General features: G+C 38.3%; 1 protein-coding gene across 1 annotated transcript in view; it reads left to right on the plus strand.

Moving 5' to 3' along the window:
* TRPM3 (transient receptor potential cation channel subfamily M member 3) overlaps window positions 1-21781 on the plus strand; it is a 258088-nt gene that overhangs the window by 174260 nt on the left and 62047 nt on the right. Inside the window, exons 8-9 of the mRNA XM_062513646.1 lie at window positions 434-557; window positions 17167-17239. Of these exons, the coding sequence (XP_062369630.1) occupies window positions 434-557; window positions 17167-17239 (197 nt within the window). The remainder of the gene's footprint in view (window positions 1-433; window positions 558-17166; window positions 17240-21781) is intronic.

Genomic DNA, 21781 nt, shown 5'->3' on the forward strand with positions numbered 1-21781 from the left:
GTTCCCAGTTTCATAAAATTAACTGTGAGCTGAATTTCTCTAACTCATGGGTAGAAAGGAATCTTCAGTTCACTTAAATGTGTTGGTCTTCCTCACATTCAGACTGTCAGTCTGGTTCTTGTTTTTGTTAGGAAATCCCACAGAGCTGATAGTTTGAATGACCTTCTGTCGTGCAATATTGGGAACTGATATGAAAACTTTGTAGATGAGGGACCTCAGCACAATCACCATGTTTTCCTAGAACAATGTTTTCCAGTTTATCTCTTATGGTTTCAGCAATTCCTGGTCTTGAAACCTGCCCAAAACAACCTTCAGTGATCTGTTGACTCTTATTTTTTGACTTTTGTCCCTGAAAAGAGTTGAAATGAAGTTTCAGTGTTCTCTCATGTCTGTTTTTTTTTTTTTTGCTTAATCTTTTCTTTTTGAATTTCAGACTTATCAATGAGTCTTTGAGGGACCAGTTGCTAGTTACCATCCAGAAGACTTTCACATACACCCGAACCCAGGCACAGCACCTCTTCATTATCCTCATGGAGTGCATGAAGAAGAAGGAGCTGGTATGTTGAGTTCAGTGCATTGTTTTGATCTAGTCTTTTATGTGCCTGTTGGAAGGTATCGTAAATCTGATCTCTGTTATCCAGACTCTAAAGTGATAGCATGCTGACTTTTCTTTGCTTTACTCAATATTTTTGCATTTAAAGTGATGAATGTTCCCTTTTGTAAATTCCTCTACTTTTCCTTTGAATCAGCATAGAATCCAGCTAGTAGGGTATGAATATTACTATTTTTCAGTCATCCTCAGGCATATAATGAGTAAAATTCTACCTCATGCAACTACAGAAAGCAGAAGAAAACATAATTATGGCTCTATCCCTGGGATTTTAAAGATGCTGTAGAGTTGCAGAAGTGTCATGAGGGCTACTGACTTACTATGGAGATATGTGACATGGGAAGAAAGCAGCTTGTCTCTTGGGCTTGTGTTCTGCAGTGCCAAGGCTATCCCTTGAACACATATTTGTATTCTCTTGAAGAGCATAAGATCTTTCAATAGCTTCTTGGAGAGCAATGAGGCTGCTTTTAAGAAAATTTTTTTAAGAAAAAGCACATTGAAAAAGTTTGCGATTCATTTCTGGAGGCTTTTATTTGTCACAAACTGACTGGAGAGACATGCTTCAATTTTATAATTTGATCTTTCTTCTAAGGTTTGGGTTTGGCACACATCACAGCTTCTGGGAACTTGAGGATGATGACAATGCCCTAAAATGAATTTGCTGTAACATTTCTGATCAGTGATTAGCAGAGTGAATTTTTTAGGGTAACAGCATTAATTATTTTGTGGCCATTTCAGTAGCAGGAGGAGGAGGAGGAGTAATAACAAAAAAAATAATAATAATAACACCTACTTGTAAGCCACTGTTCCGCATATAGACATAAAAACATAGATAGAAAATAAAAGGAAAGAATGAAGAAGAGACGGAGGAAAGGAGAGAGGAGCACAAAAGCAGGAATGATGTAGGAGGAAGGAATGATGGATAGAAAGCAGAGGCACACATTGAATTATCTAGACTAGAAAAATGCAGTTCTTGGTTGTTCCAGATGTGTAAATCCAGAGCAGGTTGTCAGTCTTTGAACAAACGCTGCTACTGAAAAACAACTGTGAAGATTTTGTCTGCAGTATTCACGTTAAGATTTTTATTACAAGCAAGGTTGTGCATTTGTTACAAGTTTCTTTGCAGATATTCAACATCTGTCACCACTGACATTCTCTACCAACTAATCTTGACTAGCTATTAGTCAGGAGATGGTGTGCCCAAAAATAAGTATTCTGAATTTGATTTTGTAGCACTAGCCTATCCATATATAAAGATTATACATTAGAAGAGTTGTTTCTGTCTAGTACTTAAGTTGTACTCAGCTAATTCTAACATTGGTATGCTAGAAAGATTTTATGTCTGAGGTGTGGTTGCTAGGCTAATGGTGACCTGTAAAACTCACAACCTCCTTTAAGTATGTACAAGAAAGGTGGTGCTCATGGTGCTGAAGGCAGCATAACCAGAGGAAATAGATGACCTTGGATTGGGAGTTGGGTCACTCCCAGGACTGAGTGGTGACTTCACTGTTCCTACAAAGTCAAATACTTCATATTGCCACATCTGTCTCAGCTTTTGTCCTTACGCTAGACCCTCTGATTTGGTTGTAATTAAGGCAAAACACTGCTTGCTAAACTGACCATCATTAGTCTGATCAACCTCCCAAAAAACAGAAGATGCAACAGATTGTCTCAGGGAGCTCAGCAGCAGCTAAATTGATCATGGCTATTTTCTCTTTGTTCGTGGTTTGTGTGCCTGCCTATCTGATTTTGTGGCTGCAGGATTGATAGAGAACAAAGTAGACAGCGCAGGAGAGGCTTGTCTTTTTTCTGTGTGCCACTAAATAATTGAGTGCCAACAGGATACAGGCAGGAAGATGCTCGTAAAGTACATCAATACAGCTGAATCACAGATGAAGAGAACAAAAATAAAATGCAAGTAACAAATGCAAGGAACAAAAGGCTTTCTTGGAAATAATTGTTCCTTCTCTACCTGTTTAAAATGTGTGAAAAGTCTGGCATCAGTTATATAAATCTGATGCAAATGTTGTAGCCAGGGAAAAGGTATAATCATGGCAAAAATTATCCCTTTTTTTCAGATCATGAGATTTTTAAAGTTCTGACATTCTGGATTTCACTCTTAAATCATAGTCTCTGAATTGTATGCCTAGGATGCATCATTATTATTATGTAATTATATAAATACTAAAAAATAATTCTTATTATGTCTAATGTTCCATTTACTTGATTAACTTCAAATTTTTCATTTAATAAAATCTGAAGTACACAAGATGAATGATAAAGTGAAGCCCTAGAAGAGGAGTGATCTAGGTATGTTAGATTTGCAAGACAGAGCAATTTTCACTTCTCAATTCAATGAAAAATTTTTATGAATTAACTGAGTTGACATTACAAGCATCTGAGTTTTGTTCAGAAATGTGTTTGGACCATGTGCTTAATGAGGGCTGTGGTATAAAAATCTATTTAAAATGAAGTAGACTACATGTGTCTGTGTACATATAGGTGTGGATTACAAGGGTAGGATAGTATTTGATGAATTATTTATGGACAGTTTTTATTGTCACATTTACATCTAATTATTTTAAAAAGTTTATGCCAAGACCTATTTTATGCTAAAGAAAAGCTAAGAAGTCAGAAAGCAGGCTAGGAGACTTCACTTTCAGGCCATCCCTGAAAAATAAATTGTGGTGGATAATAGCTCAGAAGTCTGTTTTCAGCTTTCAAAAGAGTATTTACTTCTGTCTCAATAAACAAAATAGTCGCAGTATGTTCCCTTAAAGACAGTAAATCTAGTGTCTGAGTTTTCTGACAAATACAGGCTGCTCTACACTTTTGGGAGCATTTCATTTTGCATCTTGGACTGGCATGTTGCTGGAGTGCTTTTCTTACAAATCATGATGCAAATTTCTCGGAAGCCAGAATGTGTTTTCCAGCAAGCTGCATGGGTCTGTCTGTGGAGCTTCATTGGGCAGCCACAGGGAAAGGCCACTTTGTCAAGCCAGAAAAACTGGTGTCCTTGAAAACAACAACACCTGTGGCAGTGACAGATGTTTGTCATAAAGCTAATTATTCCAAAATTGTGTTTTGAGAGTGAATGCACCTAATCTTTTATCTGTTGAATAGAAAATGGAAATTGTTGTGATTCAGGATAGGTCCAATATAAGCTCCTTAGTAATAAAAAATGGTACATTAACTCCAGCAGTGAAGTGTTTACCACCTGCTGGTTAAGTTTGATTTCTTATTACTACCATGGCCATTTTCTGCTTAATTTGTTTCCTTGAATATATGAAGTTTCAGTGACTACATTAAGCAAAGTGATGGTCTCATTTCCTGCTACTGCATTACAAGAAGGAATTGCAGAACAAAGAGAGTGTGGTCAGTGGGCATAGGTTTGTGTGCATCCATGCATTCATGGGACACATTCCCACAAAGAGGCAAGAGATATAATTTGATTAGTTTCCTGCTAAAAGAAAAAAAAAAATCCCTCTCTAGCTCATGGCAGCAAGTAATAGATATTTTCTCCTTGCCTCCACTGTTCCCCGTTGTTCCTGTACCACAGTGTGTGGTTGCTGTGGCAATCTTGATGGCTGCTCAGGGACAGTGCAAACCTTACTTCAGCTCTGTGCTGCTGGTGTGTGTGGCAGTATGTAGCTCCAGATGACTTAATGTGTAACTTGCACCTCTGGTGCTGTGGGGTGGAAACAGTAAAAATAAAGTGCTACCATAACTGAGTGCATTGAGCTAAGATCAAGACTACCTGCATCATGCAGGAGCTTGTTGTTTATTGTGTTTTTATTTCAAACAGAGGTGGATCCCAGTTTTCTCAAAATACACCCCGCATGAGAAGGCTACCTTGCAAGGCTAATATTCAAATCCCAATATTGCCTCATTAATGTAGGGCTTTGACACTTCTTAATGGTTACTTTCACAAAGTACTGGAAAGGTGTTATGTCCTGGTCCACTCAGAAAAGGTTGCTTGATTTACTCTGAGCAGTGCATGGGGAAAAAAAACCAAACTTCTTGGGAGGTTCAGTATCAAACTTTTACTTGAAAACTTTAGAACGTTCGGGTAGAATAAGATACTTGGCAAATTTTAAAATGGAGCAGTTTTGGTTGGAAGTTCAACCTTATGCTTATAAAAGCATAGAAGTTAACACGTTAGAAAATGTATAAAGGGAAAAAAAAAAGAGATTAGAAAGGTGGATCACGAATTGTGGATCCAGAGATGCGACTTGATTGTTGCAATTTGTGTATCTGCTTGTTGAAGCCTTGATCACAGTGTTGATCTGTTGGGGCTGGGGGAAGCCAGTGAGACACAAAGTCCAGGGGGTTCATACCACACTCAGGCTCAGTATGGAATGCCCCAGTGCCTCTGCTGGAGTGGGGAGTTTTACACAGAAAATGTAATACTGCAGATGATGGGACGCAACATTACAGCTGCCTCTTAATGCAGTGAGGTTGAGTCAATGCTCAGAGGACGGATACCTTCAGGCTACGAGGGAAGCAGAGCCGCTTGTGTAAATACATTGGCATGACAAAAAGTGCTATCCCAGCTCGAAGGATTTGCCTCCTTTCAGCGTCTTATCTTGTTCATCACCTAGCTGCAGTGTCCAGAGGTGAGTGTGCATCCCCTCTGCACCTGGTGGTTACTTGGAACATCAGAAGGATTTGCTTTTGGGTTTTGCTCAATTGTTTGAGTCACCACCATTCTAGTGTCTCACAGTGATTTTCTATATGGACTACAAATAAGTCTTATTGATCTTCGATGGCTTCAGGTCTCTGTGACTGAAAAGGTACTGTAGCAGGCCCGTCCATGTTTCTGGAAGTGTTTGTACAGGGAAGAGTTTGACTTGGTCATATACTAGCTACAAGAAACATGGTGCTTTTCAGCTGGATGTGCAAGCTCAGTGAATTCTTACGCTAATTAAATACTGGCTGCAACTGTTTATTAGCATACACTTTGATCTGAATTAAATATTAGCTAAATCAGATGCACTTTTAAGGATTTACTAGTATATTGTCACTTGATTTCTTTGGCCCTTCCCAGTTAGAAGTTCATTTAGGTCTGGTTTTTTAAAGAAATTTTTCTTCAAAAATAATAAAATCATTTCAGCTAATGCTTTTTAGCACTGATGTAATTTTTTTTCTCTTAGAGAGGAAGCTGATTTGGTGTCTTCTCAAAGACTAAGAGTCAACTATAGTTCTTGCAGCGTAGTTGCTGTGAACAGCATATAATTTGGGAGCAGGCATCTGAAGCAGGAAAGCATCATGCCACTGCTGGCCTGCTGGTTGCTAAAACAGCTCTTATTTCTCCCATGAAAATACTCTGAGATTTCCAGCATAAAGTGGAAGACAATTTGTCCTCTGTGTCCAAACTGATGTGCCAATCCACTTCAGTATTGACTGTGAAACTAGTAATTTTGGAGAAGGTTAGACCTCCTATCCAGCCCATAAAAATCAACAGGATTAATCTAGTACTTAGGTTTTACCTCTCCAAGTGTTAATACATTATGTAGTAGCTTTTTATTCTGCAAACCCCACGTGATTTCTATTTTGGTAAAAAACTAAGACCATATTTTGTGTTTTCAGCTGCCAGGAAGCCAGATGAAGTTAGCTGAAGTTGGTCATTGACTCCACAGAGAACAAAAATCTAATCCTAGGAGTAGTTTTTTCATTTCAGTAATTCAGAAAACAGCTTTCTCAAGAAAAAAAAAAAACCTAAAAAATACCCAATAAAATCTCAAATAAACAAACAAACAAACAAACAAACAAAAACATCTAAAAAAAAAAAAACAAAAACAAAAACCCACACACACAAAGGCAGCTGTTGTATTACACCAAAGCCTGGAAAGCTTTCGATCATATGATCTGCTTTTCAGCTACTGTCAAATGAGGTAGGGCATCTACCAATAGAAACTAAAAAAATGTCAGACCTACCACAGAAGCAGAAGTGTACAATTTAGGTATGGGGTCCATCCTGAACTTCTTCTGTGCCATCTTCACATCTGGGACATGTCTGCAAATGCCAATATTCTTCTTGTTGCTTGCACTCAGTGACCAAACATTTTCTGTTTTATTTGGTGGATATTGTGCAGTCATCTGATAGATACTAATGCAGCTTGCTACCAATCTTTTTACTTCCTATCTTCCTACATATTTTGTGGTTAAAATTGCAACTGCAGAAATAAAATTTAGGATGTTTCTTTTCCCTCTAAAAATATAAGCTTGTGAAAATATCCATTACCCCGTTTACACTATTAACAGGTAATACTGGGAATGCACACTGAATTGTTATACAGCTCTATAAATTTTCTGGATGAGGAAATTGAAGGGAAAGCAGAACTTAGTGGCACAGCAAAATTCTGCATTAGATAATAAAAAACAATTTATGCAATCAGGGAATTTGAAGGGTTCAATGCAGTTTATATACTCCATGATAATGTTCAGAAACCTTTCGTACTGCCAGGCTCTGCTGTGTCTGAGAAGCCATAATTTCTTTTATCTTTCTTAGAGAATAAAATTATCCTCTCTATGGCTTCACATGAGGCACAGAGACCCATTCATCACTGCTGCAATATCTCAATCAGAGATGAGGAGCTCGCTGCATGAGATGCAGGGTTTCTATGGATAAAGCAGGAGCTGCAAATTTACAGTCCTATAGGAATATCTCACACTAAGTAAACTGCCTTTTCCAAGTATTGCCTATTTAGTCTCACCAGCAGACCAGCTAAGAAACTAGTCTTTGTTCATTTGTTGCTGTTCTTGTTGCTTGGTCTCTGTGTGTTGTTATGACACTGTCAACCTCAATACAGAATAGCCATGTGTCTGCATCATCTGTAGCAAAGCAACCTGGGCATCCATGTCCCATCAGATTATTTGAAAATGGTTGCAAAGGAAGACTAGAAATTGAAGTTTAACATGGAGCATCAATACTGTTGCCACACAATCAGCTCAGTACTTCCTTCTAAGGTCAGCATTTTCAGTTCAGATTAGAGGACTTACATGTGCATGTAAGTCTTGCAGACAATATTTTTTTAGGGCCGTGACTTGTATGACATAATTTTTCAGGATGTACAGCAATGGGAATTCAGCAAACTGAATTCTTTTCTTTAGAGTAACATGATATCCATCTCAGTGATGAACTTTCTCCATAACTTGTGACTTTTGTTTCAGAAGAATATCTATTATGTCAGTGCCTTGCCAGTACCTCCAAGAGCTCTCTCTATAATGGAAGAGTTGCAGGAAGTGGACTACATTACACTTCCTCCACATTTCTTGTCTGAATCGGGCAATAGAAGACCTTGGATTATACCAATGTGTGAATGGAAATTAGTATCTCAGCAGTTAAAATCATTACTCTTTTTTGGCTGATCTTAATAAGTTTCTGCTAAATCTACATGAAATCACATCTCTGCTTCACAGTCCGCGATGTGCACGTTCTAAAGGATAATGTCTGACTTGTGTTAACCTGCTTATATGTGTTGTGGCCTACAATTTATATTTACTTATATATCTACAAATTTGACCACAGACACTATTAATTCAGGCAGTGAAATGTCCTAACATACCAGTATGAAACCTGTTGTACAGGGGAAGACAAATGGGTTTACTACTAGAACATTTTTGGTCATTTATTCCACTGGAAAATATGCATAATATATTCTGAAATCTCGATACTGTAAGACTTAATCTGTATGTGCACATCATAAAATATAATTTATTTTTTTTTAAATGGGACAGAGCTGTGAGATTTCTATAACCTGTTCTCTGACATTAAGGCTGTCTCAGATGTCCAGTCTGGAAGAAAGGTACCAAGTACAGGGAAAGCCATTTACAGTAACTTACATCAATTGATGGCTCTATTGCAGAATTGCTGCCTTCCCTGATTGTTTTGCTTGTTCCCTGCTTTTTAGTAGACACTGAGTTTATGAAAAATCAAATTAAAACTGCAGTGAAATGTTGCAGTGCTGGCACAATGAAGAAGGAGCTGTAAAATTTTTGAAATTTTGCAACCAACATTCAAACTTCCCCCTCTTATCTGCACCCTCATATTTCCTTATATGGAATTTTCTTCTGTGCTCCTCAAAACAGAAAACTAGTTAATTTAGCTTTTCTGTAAACACAGTTCCCTCTAATATTTTTGTTGCTGAATTTCCTCTTGGATTACTTGGTCATCCCCCTTCTATAGCATTACCCACTGACTCACCTGCTCAATTTGATCTTTGTTATGCCTTCACTTCAAACAGTTTTTCCCCTGTGTTAAATAGTATTATTCCTTCTGAGAAAAATGGAAATGCTTTCCCCTCTTGTCTGAATGATTTTGACACTTTGCATAACTGACCTCCTTTAATGTTTGGTTTTATCAAACTCTCATTTTTATTTTCAGGATAATTTTTCTCTGAAATATTCAAGTAGGCCTAGCTAAATTATACATGTCAACATGTACTCTGGAAGCAATTGCCTACTTTGCTGAATCAAACTGTGTTCTAAAACAGGAGATTTTCAAGTTGCACTCACAATTGTGTCTGATTTTTTTTAGAAAAGGCAGAGGTTTTATTCTAACTTATGTAACTGAGATGCATAAGAAAAGTTTATATGTCAGAGTTGAAATTCATATTTCAGAGGTGAAATTTAAAGACACTAAAAGATTTTATGGAGGTAGCTAAAAAAAATCACTTAAATATATTTTAAATCACCATATAATTTCTTCTGATGTCATAATGAAGTGATGATGAGTAACAATGACATCTCTAAAAGCATGAATAATTTGTGGCATTCCTAGATTGCTAAGGTTGTAAAGCAAGCGCATTTGGTTCTTTCTTTGTTCTCATCACTGCTGTCCTGTTTTTCCCTTCCTCTTCAGCTGTCCTTTGTCTTCAGCTATCCTTTTACTAGTCAGTAGGTACAGTCAATGTAAGGTTTAAAGAATTATTTTTCTCCTTCATCTCTTGTCTCTTTCATGACACAGGGTAAAACGTCTTTCTGTGCAGTTGTGCATGTCAATCTCCCTCTGGTTTTGGTGGTGTTTCCCTCTCCAAACAAATACATGCTAAAAATCTGAACATACTTCAACTTTCTTGTCATACTCTGAAGTGGTTGAGGTTAACCATACTGCAAAAAAAAATAAAATTCACATGTTATAGAATAAATACCAAGTACAGCCTTGTGCTGCATAGCTATTCAAATTTAATCCCAGCACCTTACAATTACTTCAGACAGAATAACATCTTCCATCTCTGTGGAGTTTCGGAATAAATCCTAGGGGAGGAAAAGTGCTGTGTTCAGAGGGAAAGACTCAATTTTTTGGCTAATAAAGGCATGAAGAGTAACTGAATATGCTCATAGTTGGAAAGATTATTTATTATCTGTCATTTATTTTACCAAACACTTCTTTAGACTGTTTCAGAATAGTTTTTAGATTCATTACCATCCTATGGCCTGTTATTATCCTATTGTTATCTCTTGCTCTTGCTTTTCATTCTTGGGGTAAAATCAACTTTGCCCATGTGGACTACAAACTTTCACATACTGTCCAATTCATAGCAGCTCCTGTTGATGAAAGTTAGTAATTTATATATCCAGCTAGACCTAAATATGGCAAGCTGTGACAGAGTTATGATTACTTGGGAAGCATTCTGTAACCAAAAAAAACCCCAAACTTTTGTGTCTCACAACTTGTTAATCTGGGCACTAGCACTTCTTCTGTCTGTCTTCTGCACAAGTCCTGTCCTTTTCACACAATAGGTTTGCTTCACCCAGATGAGTAAGGGACAGGAGTGTGAACGTTTATTGGAACAAGTTTGAAGAATTCACGAAGTTTTGGTTTAGGACATATTACAACCTACTACAGCCAGTTCTTTGTCCTCTAAAGTGTCCCAGTGCTCCTGCCATTTCAGGGATTGTCTCACCTTTGACCACATTTTCCTCCTGTTTCACAGCATCTTCACTCCTCAGCATTTTTTTGAGATATCTCTCTTAGCTAGTTCTTTGATTAGTAGCTGCCACTATCGACTATATAGGGACAGCTATAATTTATGTATCTACGGTAACCCTGCATGTACATTAATATCTATATTATGAACTTGGGAACTTGGGAAATCTCACATGGCAGTGTGCTATCTCTGTCTCTCTGTGTCTCTGTCTCTTCTCTCTTTTTTTAGTGTGAATAATTTCTGAAAGTCTGTTTGGTATTAAATGCTGTCATGTAAAATACTGTCACCTGACTTAGTCTTTAGGAGCTCAGTGATAATATCAGCATGAAGGTAGAAAACTCAAAAGAGTGATTGAAACACATAAGACTAAACTGACCCTGCTAAGTGAGAAAATATGTACAGGAAAAGGGAAGAAAAGGTAAAATCTGTCAAACAAGGATGGGACAGACTATAAACAGACAGCAAAGCAGTTTTAAAATATGTGCTTTTGGTAAGGTCCAAGGTCACATAATACTTTCCTTCTGCATCCCACCAGCACCTCTTCAGCCTCTTCCCACCTTGCTTTCTATCCTGCTGCTCTTCTTTACTACTTCTTCTTGGTTTTTACTTGCTTTCTACCTGCCTTGCCTGAAAATTAGGTTTCTGCCCTGCTGGAATGTAATCATTGCTGACAACTATCACAGTGTGCTGTAATCCTGCTTGCAAAGAAGGCTCAGCTTTGGCTCAGTGATTTCTTACCACGTTTTCCTAGGCAGAATTAGGATGCAGCTGATTTATTTTCCTGGAAATTAATCCTGTTCACATTAAGATACTTCAGTAAAATCTGCAGTGAAGTAGAGCGCAGACCTTCCCAGCTTTTTGTTGCTGAGTTTGTTTGTTTGTGGTTTGCTGATTTGTGATCTGTTGGTTTGTTGTTTCTGGGGGGAGGCTTAGTGGGGGCAGGGGACCATGTGTCTCTTCCTTCTTATAAGGGCAGATCTCATGCATTTTACCCAGGCAGGTTTTGTGGAGGGAAATGAGAAGTAGTTTGCTATCGCAAAAGTTTGACTGTCAGGTTCCAAGAACCTCCACCTGAAAAGCATCCAACCACCCCCAGCTGTGAAAGTATCTGCTAGGATACTAGGATACTATCTGCAAGGATGTCACTTTGGACACACCAAAAGAAATTAAGACATTTAGCAAGATTTCAGCTGCCTATCAACTGCTTAGCAGGTTGTTGGGCAACTTCTACTGATGATTCATTTGCCTTTTTCAGGTATGACTTTCTGCTATCTCTTCAGTGCAGTGCAATACTATTTTGTGTTTGTATGGAATAGCAACCCCAGCTTCTATTATATTTGAAATGAAGAAAAGAAAAATACTCTTAAAAAATGCTTTCTATTGGAAATCACAATTGCTCACTGAGATGACTCAGAAAATTACCTGAAAAAGTAGTTTTAAACCTATAAATAGTGTGAACTCTGAGGAAAGAAAGGAGGAAATCGGAAGAAGACTGTTCCCAAAATACCCAATAGGGTGGCAGAGGAGCAGAAAACAAATATTTTTTATTTTAAAATAAGTGAGTTAATACCAACAATTGAAAATACCACCTACACAGATGCAATAATATAGACCCAAATTCGTATAGAAAATAAAAAAGAGTACTTGATTTTGGGGTTTCTTTTCTTCTTCGGATGTAAATTGGTTTTTGGCTCAAAAGAAATAGCTGGATAGTGTAAATGGTAGTTTTACTCTCTAGCACAGTTTCATTATACTCCTATGAAAAATAGGAAACCTTTTCATAGCTACAATGTGAAACAGAGCAGCACAGAGAAAATTTCTTTCTAAACTAATCTTCCCTCTTTCGCAGCAATGCAGAAGAATGTCTAGTGTTAGTTTGACTAAAACTGCAACTCTTACCCCCTTATTTCCTTTTGGTATGTAGGCAAGTCCTTAGCATATATTACTTTTTAATACAGGCTTCTTGGTATTTATTACTTTCTAATGAAATGTCCTGGATTCCATATGCCCACCTTACTAGGTTGTTCTTTCTTCTGTACTTTTTTCCTTCTTAAGTTGTTCAGAGGGTACAACTCAACAACAGGCTTCAAGGGTCTAGAGTAGGTAGGTTAAAAGCTCTTAGGCACTCTCTTTTCACTGAGAGAAGAAAGGGTTTTTCTTTTTCTTGGCAATGGGTTATTAAATGGGTTTCTAAGTCTTTAATTTTCTGTTATTTTTGCATCTACCAGGATGGAAGACACTCATCCAGGAAGAGGTAGCTGGGAATAGAGCTTACTGACCCAGATATTTTCCTTTAACACAGCATGTTTTTTAGTGCAGTAGCATCTATATCCCGTTCTAACAGGGCTCCAGCCAATGTCCTCTTATAACAGCACCAGTGTTGCTTATCAGTTCTCTGCAGATTCACCCACCAATGTACTTGTAAGTAGTAGCACTGGCAGGTTGTGAGATACATTAATGACTCTTGGAGTTAGGTGACCACATGGCAGACATAAAATTCTTGCCTGTCAACTTGGGGAAAAGATAACACCAGAAAAAGAGGTCTCCAGCAAAACAGATAGGTTTTTTAAGACCTAAAAATATTGGACATTTGTAAGTGTAAATTCTGCATGAATATTTTAGGTTATGTCTGCATTTCCTCTTGCCTCTGACTACAGAAATTAAAGGTTGCTATATGTATTTTAACCTTGTATGCTTGCAGAAAAATGTCTTTTATCAACTCATCAATATCTGGTGCCAGGTAAAAAAATCTCTCAATGTCAAGGAATAACAGTGAGATGCATATATGCTGAAGGAGAGGTGGATGCCACCCAGCCAGCTGCTTTGGATGGATAACTTAAATGGTCCTGTGTCTGCAGATATCTGTAGTGTAAAATGGTTGATATGTACTCAGATTTTCTGCTGTGTTTTGCCCAGGCTCCAGCCAGACTGTTTATTTGGGGTTGGTTCTGTGTTTTCACTGATAGCCTCACACAATAGGATTAACCTCTGTTATTCCTACTTCCTGAGTATCTGTGTGGACAAAAGTTCAGTTACCTCAAACAACAGGAGAGTCTCTGCTATGGAGAGCAAGCAGCTATGGACAGTGACAGTAAATCTAAGCCATAAGAAGGGTCTGGACATATTTGTTTACTGCATCTGTGCGTTCAGAAAAGACAGAAGTCCATAGTGCCAGCTGAGTCTTTGAGTTCCTAAATTCAGAGCATTTTGAAAGTTAGCATTTGGTTGAGAGCCAGCTGAACATGAGCCAGCAGTTTGCCCAGGTGGCTAATAAGGCCAGTGGCATGCCTGCTTATATCAGCAACAGTGTGGCCAGCAGGAGCAGGGCAGTGACGGTCCCCCTGTGCTCAGTCTGAGGTGGGGGTCACTCCCTGAGGCCTCACCTTGAGTCCTGTGTTCAATTTTGGGCCAGCAGCTGTGTCAGTGGAGGTTCAGGTTGGGTATTAGAAGAAGGTTCTTCACTGAGAGGATGTTTGGGCACTGGAACAGGCTCCCCAAGGAAGTAGTCCCAGCCTGACAGATTTCCAGAAGCATTTGGACAATCTTCTCAGGCACATAGTGTGACTCTTGGGATGTCCTGTGCAGGGCCAGGAGTTGGACTCAAAGGGACCTTGTCGGTCCCCTCCAGCTCAGGATATTCTGTGATTCTCTGATAATGTGAGGTGCTGACGTGTGTCCAGACAAGGGGCAGCAGAGCTGGGGAGGGGTCTGGAGCACATATCTGATGAGGATCAGCTGGGGGAGCTGAAGGTGTTTAGCCTGGAGCAAAAAAACCTCAGGGGAGACCTTACCACTCTCTAGGACTGCCAGAAAGGAGGTTGTGGTGAGGCAGGGATGCATTTCTTCTCCCAGGTAAGAGGTGAAGGACAGGACGAAACAGCCTGAGGTTACGCGAGATGCAGGGTTGGATTGGATATTAGGAAACAAATCTTCACTGTCAAGCACTGGACCAAGCTGTCCAGGGAAGTGGTTGAGTCACCATTACTGGAGGTATTTAAAAGATGAGTTGATATGGCACATAGTATAGTGGTGGACTAGCCAGTGTGGTGTTAATAGTTGAACTGGACAATCTTAGAACTCTTCTTCAAACTAAAAATCCTATGATTGTGTGATTGTATGAAACATCATATTTTTCCTTGGTTCTATCTGAAATTTTAGTTCAATCTCAGACATGACCCCAAAATTATAATTCTAGTGTGAGTCTGAGCAATCTTTCAATTTCCATCTTTTTTTCCCAATTATTTGCCTCTTTATTTTCCTACTTCAATTATGGTTGCCCTCTTAATAATAATAATAAAGCAATAGTTGGCATGGAAGCCTTTTTATTCTAATGTAACTAATTTACACAGTTCCATTTTATTTTTAATACAGCAACACTTTGTTCTTCTGATGGGTTTATTTTTCTGATGCATGCTGAGAAGAGGGTTGAAAAAGAAATTGGAAGTTTAAAGCTGTATGTGGTCTAGTGTCTGAAAAGTACTTTCTTTAATTTTTGTGTTGTGATAAGCTGTTCAGTGCTTGCAATTTATATTACTACTTTTTATTAAGCTGGGAGTTCACTGAGATTGTGTTTAGTTTGAGATGTCTTTTCCTCCTCCGAACTCTGCTATCCAGTATGTTCAGTCCCCAGTGTCAGACTGCTTCTCCTGAGGCCTTAAAGACAGAGAAGGACATTTTGCAATTTCGTGCTACCTCCAAGTTTGTCATCTGTGGTATGGGAAGCACATCATGGCCATGTACAGCAGAGGGTCTGATCTCATCAGCTCACCTACTGATTGTGTTTTGAGTTGAGATGTACGCAGAAATGTGTGTTTCTATTCACATTACCTGTGTACAGACTGCCTGCATTGCAGTGAAAGCTTCATTGCAAGTCATCAAGGAAATAGAAAAGAATTGGAAAATTATCATGAAACATTCCTTTACAAGAAAGTGATCAAAGCCTGGAACAGGCTTCTAGAGAGGTGGTTGATGCTTCATGCTTGCCAGTGTTTAAGAGGCATTTGGACAATGCCCTTAATACTGTGCTTTAACTTCTGGCCAGCCCTGGTCAGGCAGTTGGACTGCCTGATGATGATTGTTGAGGGTCTCCTCCAACTGAAATAATCTATTCTGTTACTATTCTATTCCTGTTCTAATTTTGTCCTACTCTAGTCCATTCCAAAGTATGGTGTGGAGCTAGACATCAAATAGTTTGCCAGAAACCTCTGTATATTCGAGAGAGAGAGAATACTTCATTAAAGTGTCATTTATGCCATGTAAGAAGAAGGATCAAAGTAAGTCTAACTTGGAAATAGTGTACTTTAGCTGGGAAGATTGCTTAACGTAAGTAATGTCTTATATTAGTTGTTTTAGACATCACATAAATCAATTGACTAGTTGAGCTAAGCCAGTTTCCTATTACTTTATCCAGTTTGCTTTTTAGCCTCTAAGATGCTGTACTACTGTCACTGATGCCAAAGCCTCTGAAACTCCTGGATCAAATGAAGGTAGAATAGGTGCTAAAGCAGAGCAGCACTGGATTTTCTGGGATACACTCTGCAACACTTTTCAGCTGTCAGACTGAAGCTTATCACTGAAGCTCTGCCTTGTCCTTCAGACCTTATATGTCTTCTTCTTCTGTGATGGTAGACAGGCTCTTGGTGCCCTGATGTTTGCTCTACATCAGATGCCGCTGCAGTTCAGTACTGTATGAGTAGGAATCTGGGAACATGGAAACAACAGATATATGTTCAATCTGAGTGTAAAAAATGCTTATGTAATTCTAATTAAAGGTATCACTTATTCTAAAAAAAAAAAAAAAGGAACAGAGGCAGTCCATACTAACAAAATTTTAAAAAGGTAAAAAGTGTTCTGATTAAAATGGTGACATAGTTTTCATGAGTAAAGGAAAGGCACAAGTAAAAAGCTAAGAAGCAGAGGTTCAATAAAAGCTATTGCTATGGCAACAAAAGGAGTAAGGGGATTTACACTTCTCTATGTTTCAGTGCAGTCTTAACCAAGAGTGAATATGGCTAGAAAGAACAGCTGCACATATATTCATACTTATTATTTATGTATTGTGTATCTCATGTTGCTGCCTCAGAGCCTGTAATTTAGATAGGTCATTGACCATACATGGCTGAAGACATTCCTGGACCTGTTAGAAGCATAATTCTTAGATTATTTATCAAACTCTCTCCTATATAGAATCACAAAGTTGAATATATTTCTAATATAACTTGAAAATATTTATTCTATACCATCAGTTAGGCCCACACTCATAATACATCTAAATCTTCCTCATAATCTGTTGGGAACACTAAGTCTAATGTCACACTAGTACAGGAACATTCTTCATCTCAAATTTCACCCTGTAAGTGTCACTGAACACCATTTTTCCATTATACAATTAATTTATTAATTAATTAATAGAATTAATACCATTTCTATCTTGCCAAATTTTGTATCACAAAATATATTATATGTTAATCCTACTTAATAAGCTTCTCATAAAGCAAATAAAGTAAGATTATCTCATAGACATCAGAACATTTTAAGATTCAGGTCACACTACCCTGATTTAAGGTTGTGGTTTTTTTTTAATTGCCCCAGTTTCAATAATGGTATTGTCCATTAACATTGCAGATCACAGTTTTTCGAATGGGATCAGAAGGACACCAGGATATTGATTTAGCTATCCTGACAGCACTGCTAAAAGGTAACAGAGCTAAACTTCACAATGAGTCTATATCAATCTAGTTTGTGTCTCTGATGTGCTGAAACCTGCATTTATTGACGTATCTATCAAGATGATAAATCTGTACTGTGGAACTGAAGTATGATTCATGCTCTAACTGCTTTATACAAATCCAGCTCTTTCTTTAAACAGCAACTGTTTTTCCTTTCTGAATTTTTCTTCTCCAAAGTCACTGATGTATCACAAAAATAGCAGTGATGACCCCACACCAGTTACTTGAGAACTTTAGTATTCACAAGAAGACAGCCAAAGAACTCCTCAGACTTAGACTACCTTGGTAGCTAGAACATCATTTAGATAAAGTTGTCTCTATTGTCAAAGTAAGACATTATATGTAGTCATTCCTAGGAAAGACTGGAAGTAGTGTGAAGCTCCTTTCAGCCTCCTCTTGTGGAGGTAAGAATGTAGCTATTTGGATGGTTGGGCTTTTAGTCTTAAACTTGGCTGGTTGTTACATATTTCTGTGCTAATACACATTGCACTTCTGCTCTTAAAAGGTTGGCTTGAAATAAACTTGCTGTCGCTACAGTCCATGATAGAGCCCGGTCTATATTAATTATTACATTTGTTCAAAACAAGGATCAAGAATTTCATCCATTACCAAATTTCTCCTTTTTGTCCCTTGGAAATAATATAACTGCAGGTTTCATTTTTATCTAAATGTAGCTGAATCTGTCTTTATCCTCAGTCTGAAGGGATTCTCTTCACTTTTGTTCTAAAGGCAATCCCTGAAAGTACTGCTCTTGTTTTCTGTTAATAAGGCAAAGAATGTCTTAGAGCTGTGATACTGCTGTTTTCAAGGTCTGTATCCCAACATACAGATAGATGCCTGGAGTCTTCTGGAAACTGAGTCTTTTACCTGAAGAAAATAAATCACAGGTCTGTGAGGGATTGTTTTCTATATGAAATGTTCTTTTGCAGTATTTACATGAGTGACTGTTATAGTGGTTGTACACTCAGTATGTAAGCAGTCCTCCCTGGTCTGGAATATCCATTTTGCCAGTACCTAATTGGTGCTGTTGTCCTCTTAGTAAAATAAAATTTCCTTTCCTCTTCGTGTTAAGGGTGCAAGTCATCATAAGAAAGTTTTGTTAGCTCAAGAGGTAGCTGGATCTGTGTAAGTACTTTTGACATCTCCTTTCATGCTTGTCTGAGAATCTTGATTTGAGAATCTGCTGATGGCTTGCTCAAGAAGGGGCCAGAGGAACTAAGACTTGTAACTAATCTTCCTTGCTCCTCAGGACTTTTTGATTATGGAGGTATTCAATGAAGATCAGATTCATCCAGCAACTCTGGTTCATATAAGCCTCCTGATCACAAAGTGTTTAATCAATATGTGCAAAAATGAGATCTGTTGTCTCAGCCAAGTCAGTTGTCCTTACTTATACCATGCCTTTGTACAAGTGTTCTGGCCCACCTTGAAAGAAATACTGACTTTATGTAAATATACCTCACTAGCCTGATGGGTACTTGGGTTTTTCATCAACGTCTAAGGTAGCAGTGCTGAACCACTTGTCTATTGATTTTTAATAATTTGTTTGTAATAGGTAAAATAAATCAAAATTATTTTTTCACACTGTAGGAATTTTCAAAGCATTGGAATTTTCATGGCATTGGAAACTTACTCCCCATAGCTGCTTGTCTATAAAATTAAAGAAAGATAATAATTGTAATAAATAAAATAAGTAAGGAGATTTGAAGACTGGGTCTGAGTTATCTTGAAATTATAAATTTAAATTTAAGAATTCATCTCTTCCTACTCTTCAGTACTGTGTGAAAAAAAGGGACAGAGCAATGCATGAAACTGGTGAGTGATTACCAATGCTTTTTTCTCAATCTTCCTGATAAGGAATTTCAGTTTTTGAGAGTGCAAGAGGAGTGTATCAGTTAATGACCCATGCCACCCATGCCTTGTGTGAGTGATTTGGTCAGGGAGGAGGGGGACAAGGGTTTGGAAACACAAAGTATCTCTCCCTGTTTGCTGTGTAAAATTTGTGATGAACTCATCTCTTTTTAAACCCACACCAGACACATTGCCAATTCAGGAGCTCTCCTGGACAACATATTCCACAGGCCCCAAACTCAGCATCATATATTATTTTTTTGTTTTTGTTTTTTTGTTTTCACGAGACACCTGCTTAATCTTGTCAGCAAGATCTGTCTTTCTTGGAAGTGATCTTCAATAAACTACAGAATGGTATCCAAACTGGTTATCAATTTACATTGCATGGATGTCACAACAGCATATGGTTTGCAAATTCTTTTTTTTTTTCTTTTTAATCTTGAGAGACACAAATGTGGGAAGTAAGTTTCCAAAGGCTTGAGTTTTTAGCAGGCAAGTTTATCAATACAGTTTAACTGTTTTTGCTCTCTTGAGCAGTTGGAACCCACACCATAATGGATTTTGTCCTTTTGCAGCTGCTAGCAAAGCAGAAGGCATTTGACAAGGAAGTTAAAGACAGCATATGGAGATGTTATAAAAAAAATACTTGCTTTGAAGTGGCTTCAAAGATCCTAGTTCACAAAGCTGTTGCAATGTCTGGAGCAGACTAGCACCAGCCATGTTTCAGATGGTGCTCCAGAAGCCTCCCCAGTGCAATTGTCAGCACTGGGAAAGAGGTGCTGTGTGGTGTGTGATATCACATGACAGTGATATTACTGCCATGTACCCTCTGAGATAAGTCACGTTAGGCTAAAGCAGTGCTGAAGTCTCTGCATACTTTTCAGCCTGTGAGTAAGTCATGATTCATGCTCACTGAATATCCATCATGTAGTGTCAGATGGTCAAGGATAGTCTGCTACCATGAAATCACAGATACATAAAGGTTTCAGAATTAGGTCAGCTATCTGGTTACTGCACTTGTAGCTGGTTTTGCTATCTGCTTTTATGTTGTCAGTTGGTTTCCTAATTTCCTTGTCTGTAGCAAGTGCTGTGGAAGCACAGCTTTTGCACCAAAGAGCTGCTGAAACAGGAGCCGTTGTGGGACCTGCAGAGACATAGAGCAAAAAGTTAATTTGGTTTGCTATTTTCTCTAATCTAGTTATCTTCTTTATATGTTAATACAAAGAGGACACTGACCTGCTTAGGTGCACTGTGGAAATGGGTGTCCCACAACCATTTCTGCCTAGGCAGATGTTTCATGTCATTTCATTTTTCCAGATACCTGAGCACCAAGATCATAGGCTGTTCCAGGAGGATCCTTTAGGGCTTTACGTTGGTCATGGTAAGCTTTAGCCAGTATGTAAAAGCCTGTAGCAATAAGTATATAAAAGCTCTTCAGTAATCCTGCAAGTGCACTGCAAGGAGACAGCACTGAGTTTATAGTCCCAGGCTTTATCATCAAGGGATATTGTATTTTCGGTCCAAAATATTGAGTAGACAGTGTGACTTTTCACAGAAGAGTCTATGCAAGCACTCCTGGATGGCAGCTTAAGAACATAAAATTAACATCTGCAGGAACTAACAGCTGTCCCAGCAGTCTATCTATGTCCAGTGGTATCTATAGCAAGATAAAATACTGCCAAAACAATGTATTGCATCCCAGCTGCAACTTTTCTTCTAGGAGCAGATGAAAGGAAGGGTCACACTGCAGATGCTGTCATAGTAACAAACCTTCTTTTGAGGAACATATCTTACAATCAACCAGACACCAGAATACTGACTAAATATTATACAGACATTATTCATATTGCCTAAAACATTATTTAATGCAATAGGTATGATATGGTAATTAAAATAATACAATGCAATAGGTTATTAACTCTACCTTATTTATTTCCTGAATATCCTTTGGCTTTAATTTGGGCATGTTACAGTGACACTCATGAGTGACAGGCATCCCCAGAAAGATCACTTTTTAGATTCTTCCTACGAACTCAAGTCCATGTCCTATGGCACTGAATGCAATGAAGGAAGTAATTGAGAAGGGACAGTACCTTAAGAAGGCCATCTCATGTTTTTTCTGGGGAGATTTTCTTATATGAGTGGAATCATTCATACATCTTAATAGTGGGTAGAATTCCACCTAAAATAGCCTGAATACTTCCTTTTTTTTTTTTTTTTTTTTTGTGAGACAAAGGCCATCAGTTCTATCCTAGAATAAAATCAATTAAAAGGCATCCACAGCCCATATGCTGCTCTGTACAAACATTTATAGCTTTGATTTTCCTTCTCCTCTTAAGTAACATCAGTGTTATCCACATTCATCTGAAAACCCCTCAGGGAAGACAGGAAAGAGGAGAAGGAAGCAAGGGCTTTCCATCAAGAAATTGTACTGTGGAAGCACCCATCCAACCAAATGCACCACAGCCCCAGCATGCACACCCATACTGCCCAGTGTATACCCTAGCTAATAGACTGCTTCAGACCTGGAGTACAACATCCCCTTGAGAAACTGCACATTTCCTTTGAGTGCCAGATACCTGCAGTGCTCTGTGAGACAATCAAATCAAACATTGTGGCAAAAAGCACTGAGAAAGCATCAGCTCTGGGACTGTACATGT

This window comes from Cinclus cinclus, chromosome Z, assembly GCF_963662255.1.
Source record: "Cinclus cinclus chromosome Z, bCinCin1.1, whole genome shotgun sequence".
NCBI lineage: Eukaryota > Metazoa > Chordata > Aves > Passeriformes > Cinclidae > Cinclus > Cinclus cinclus.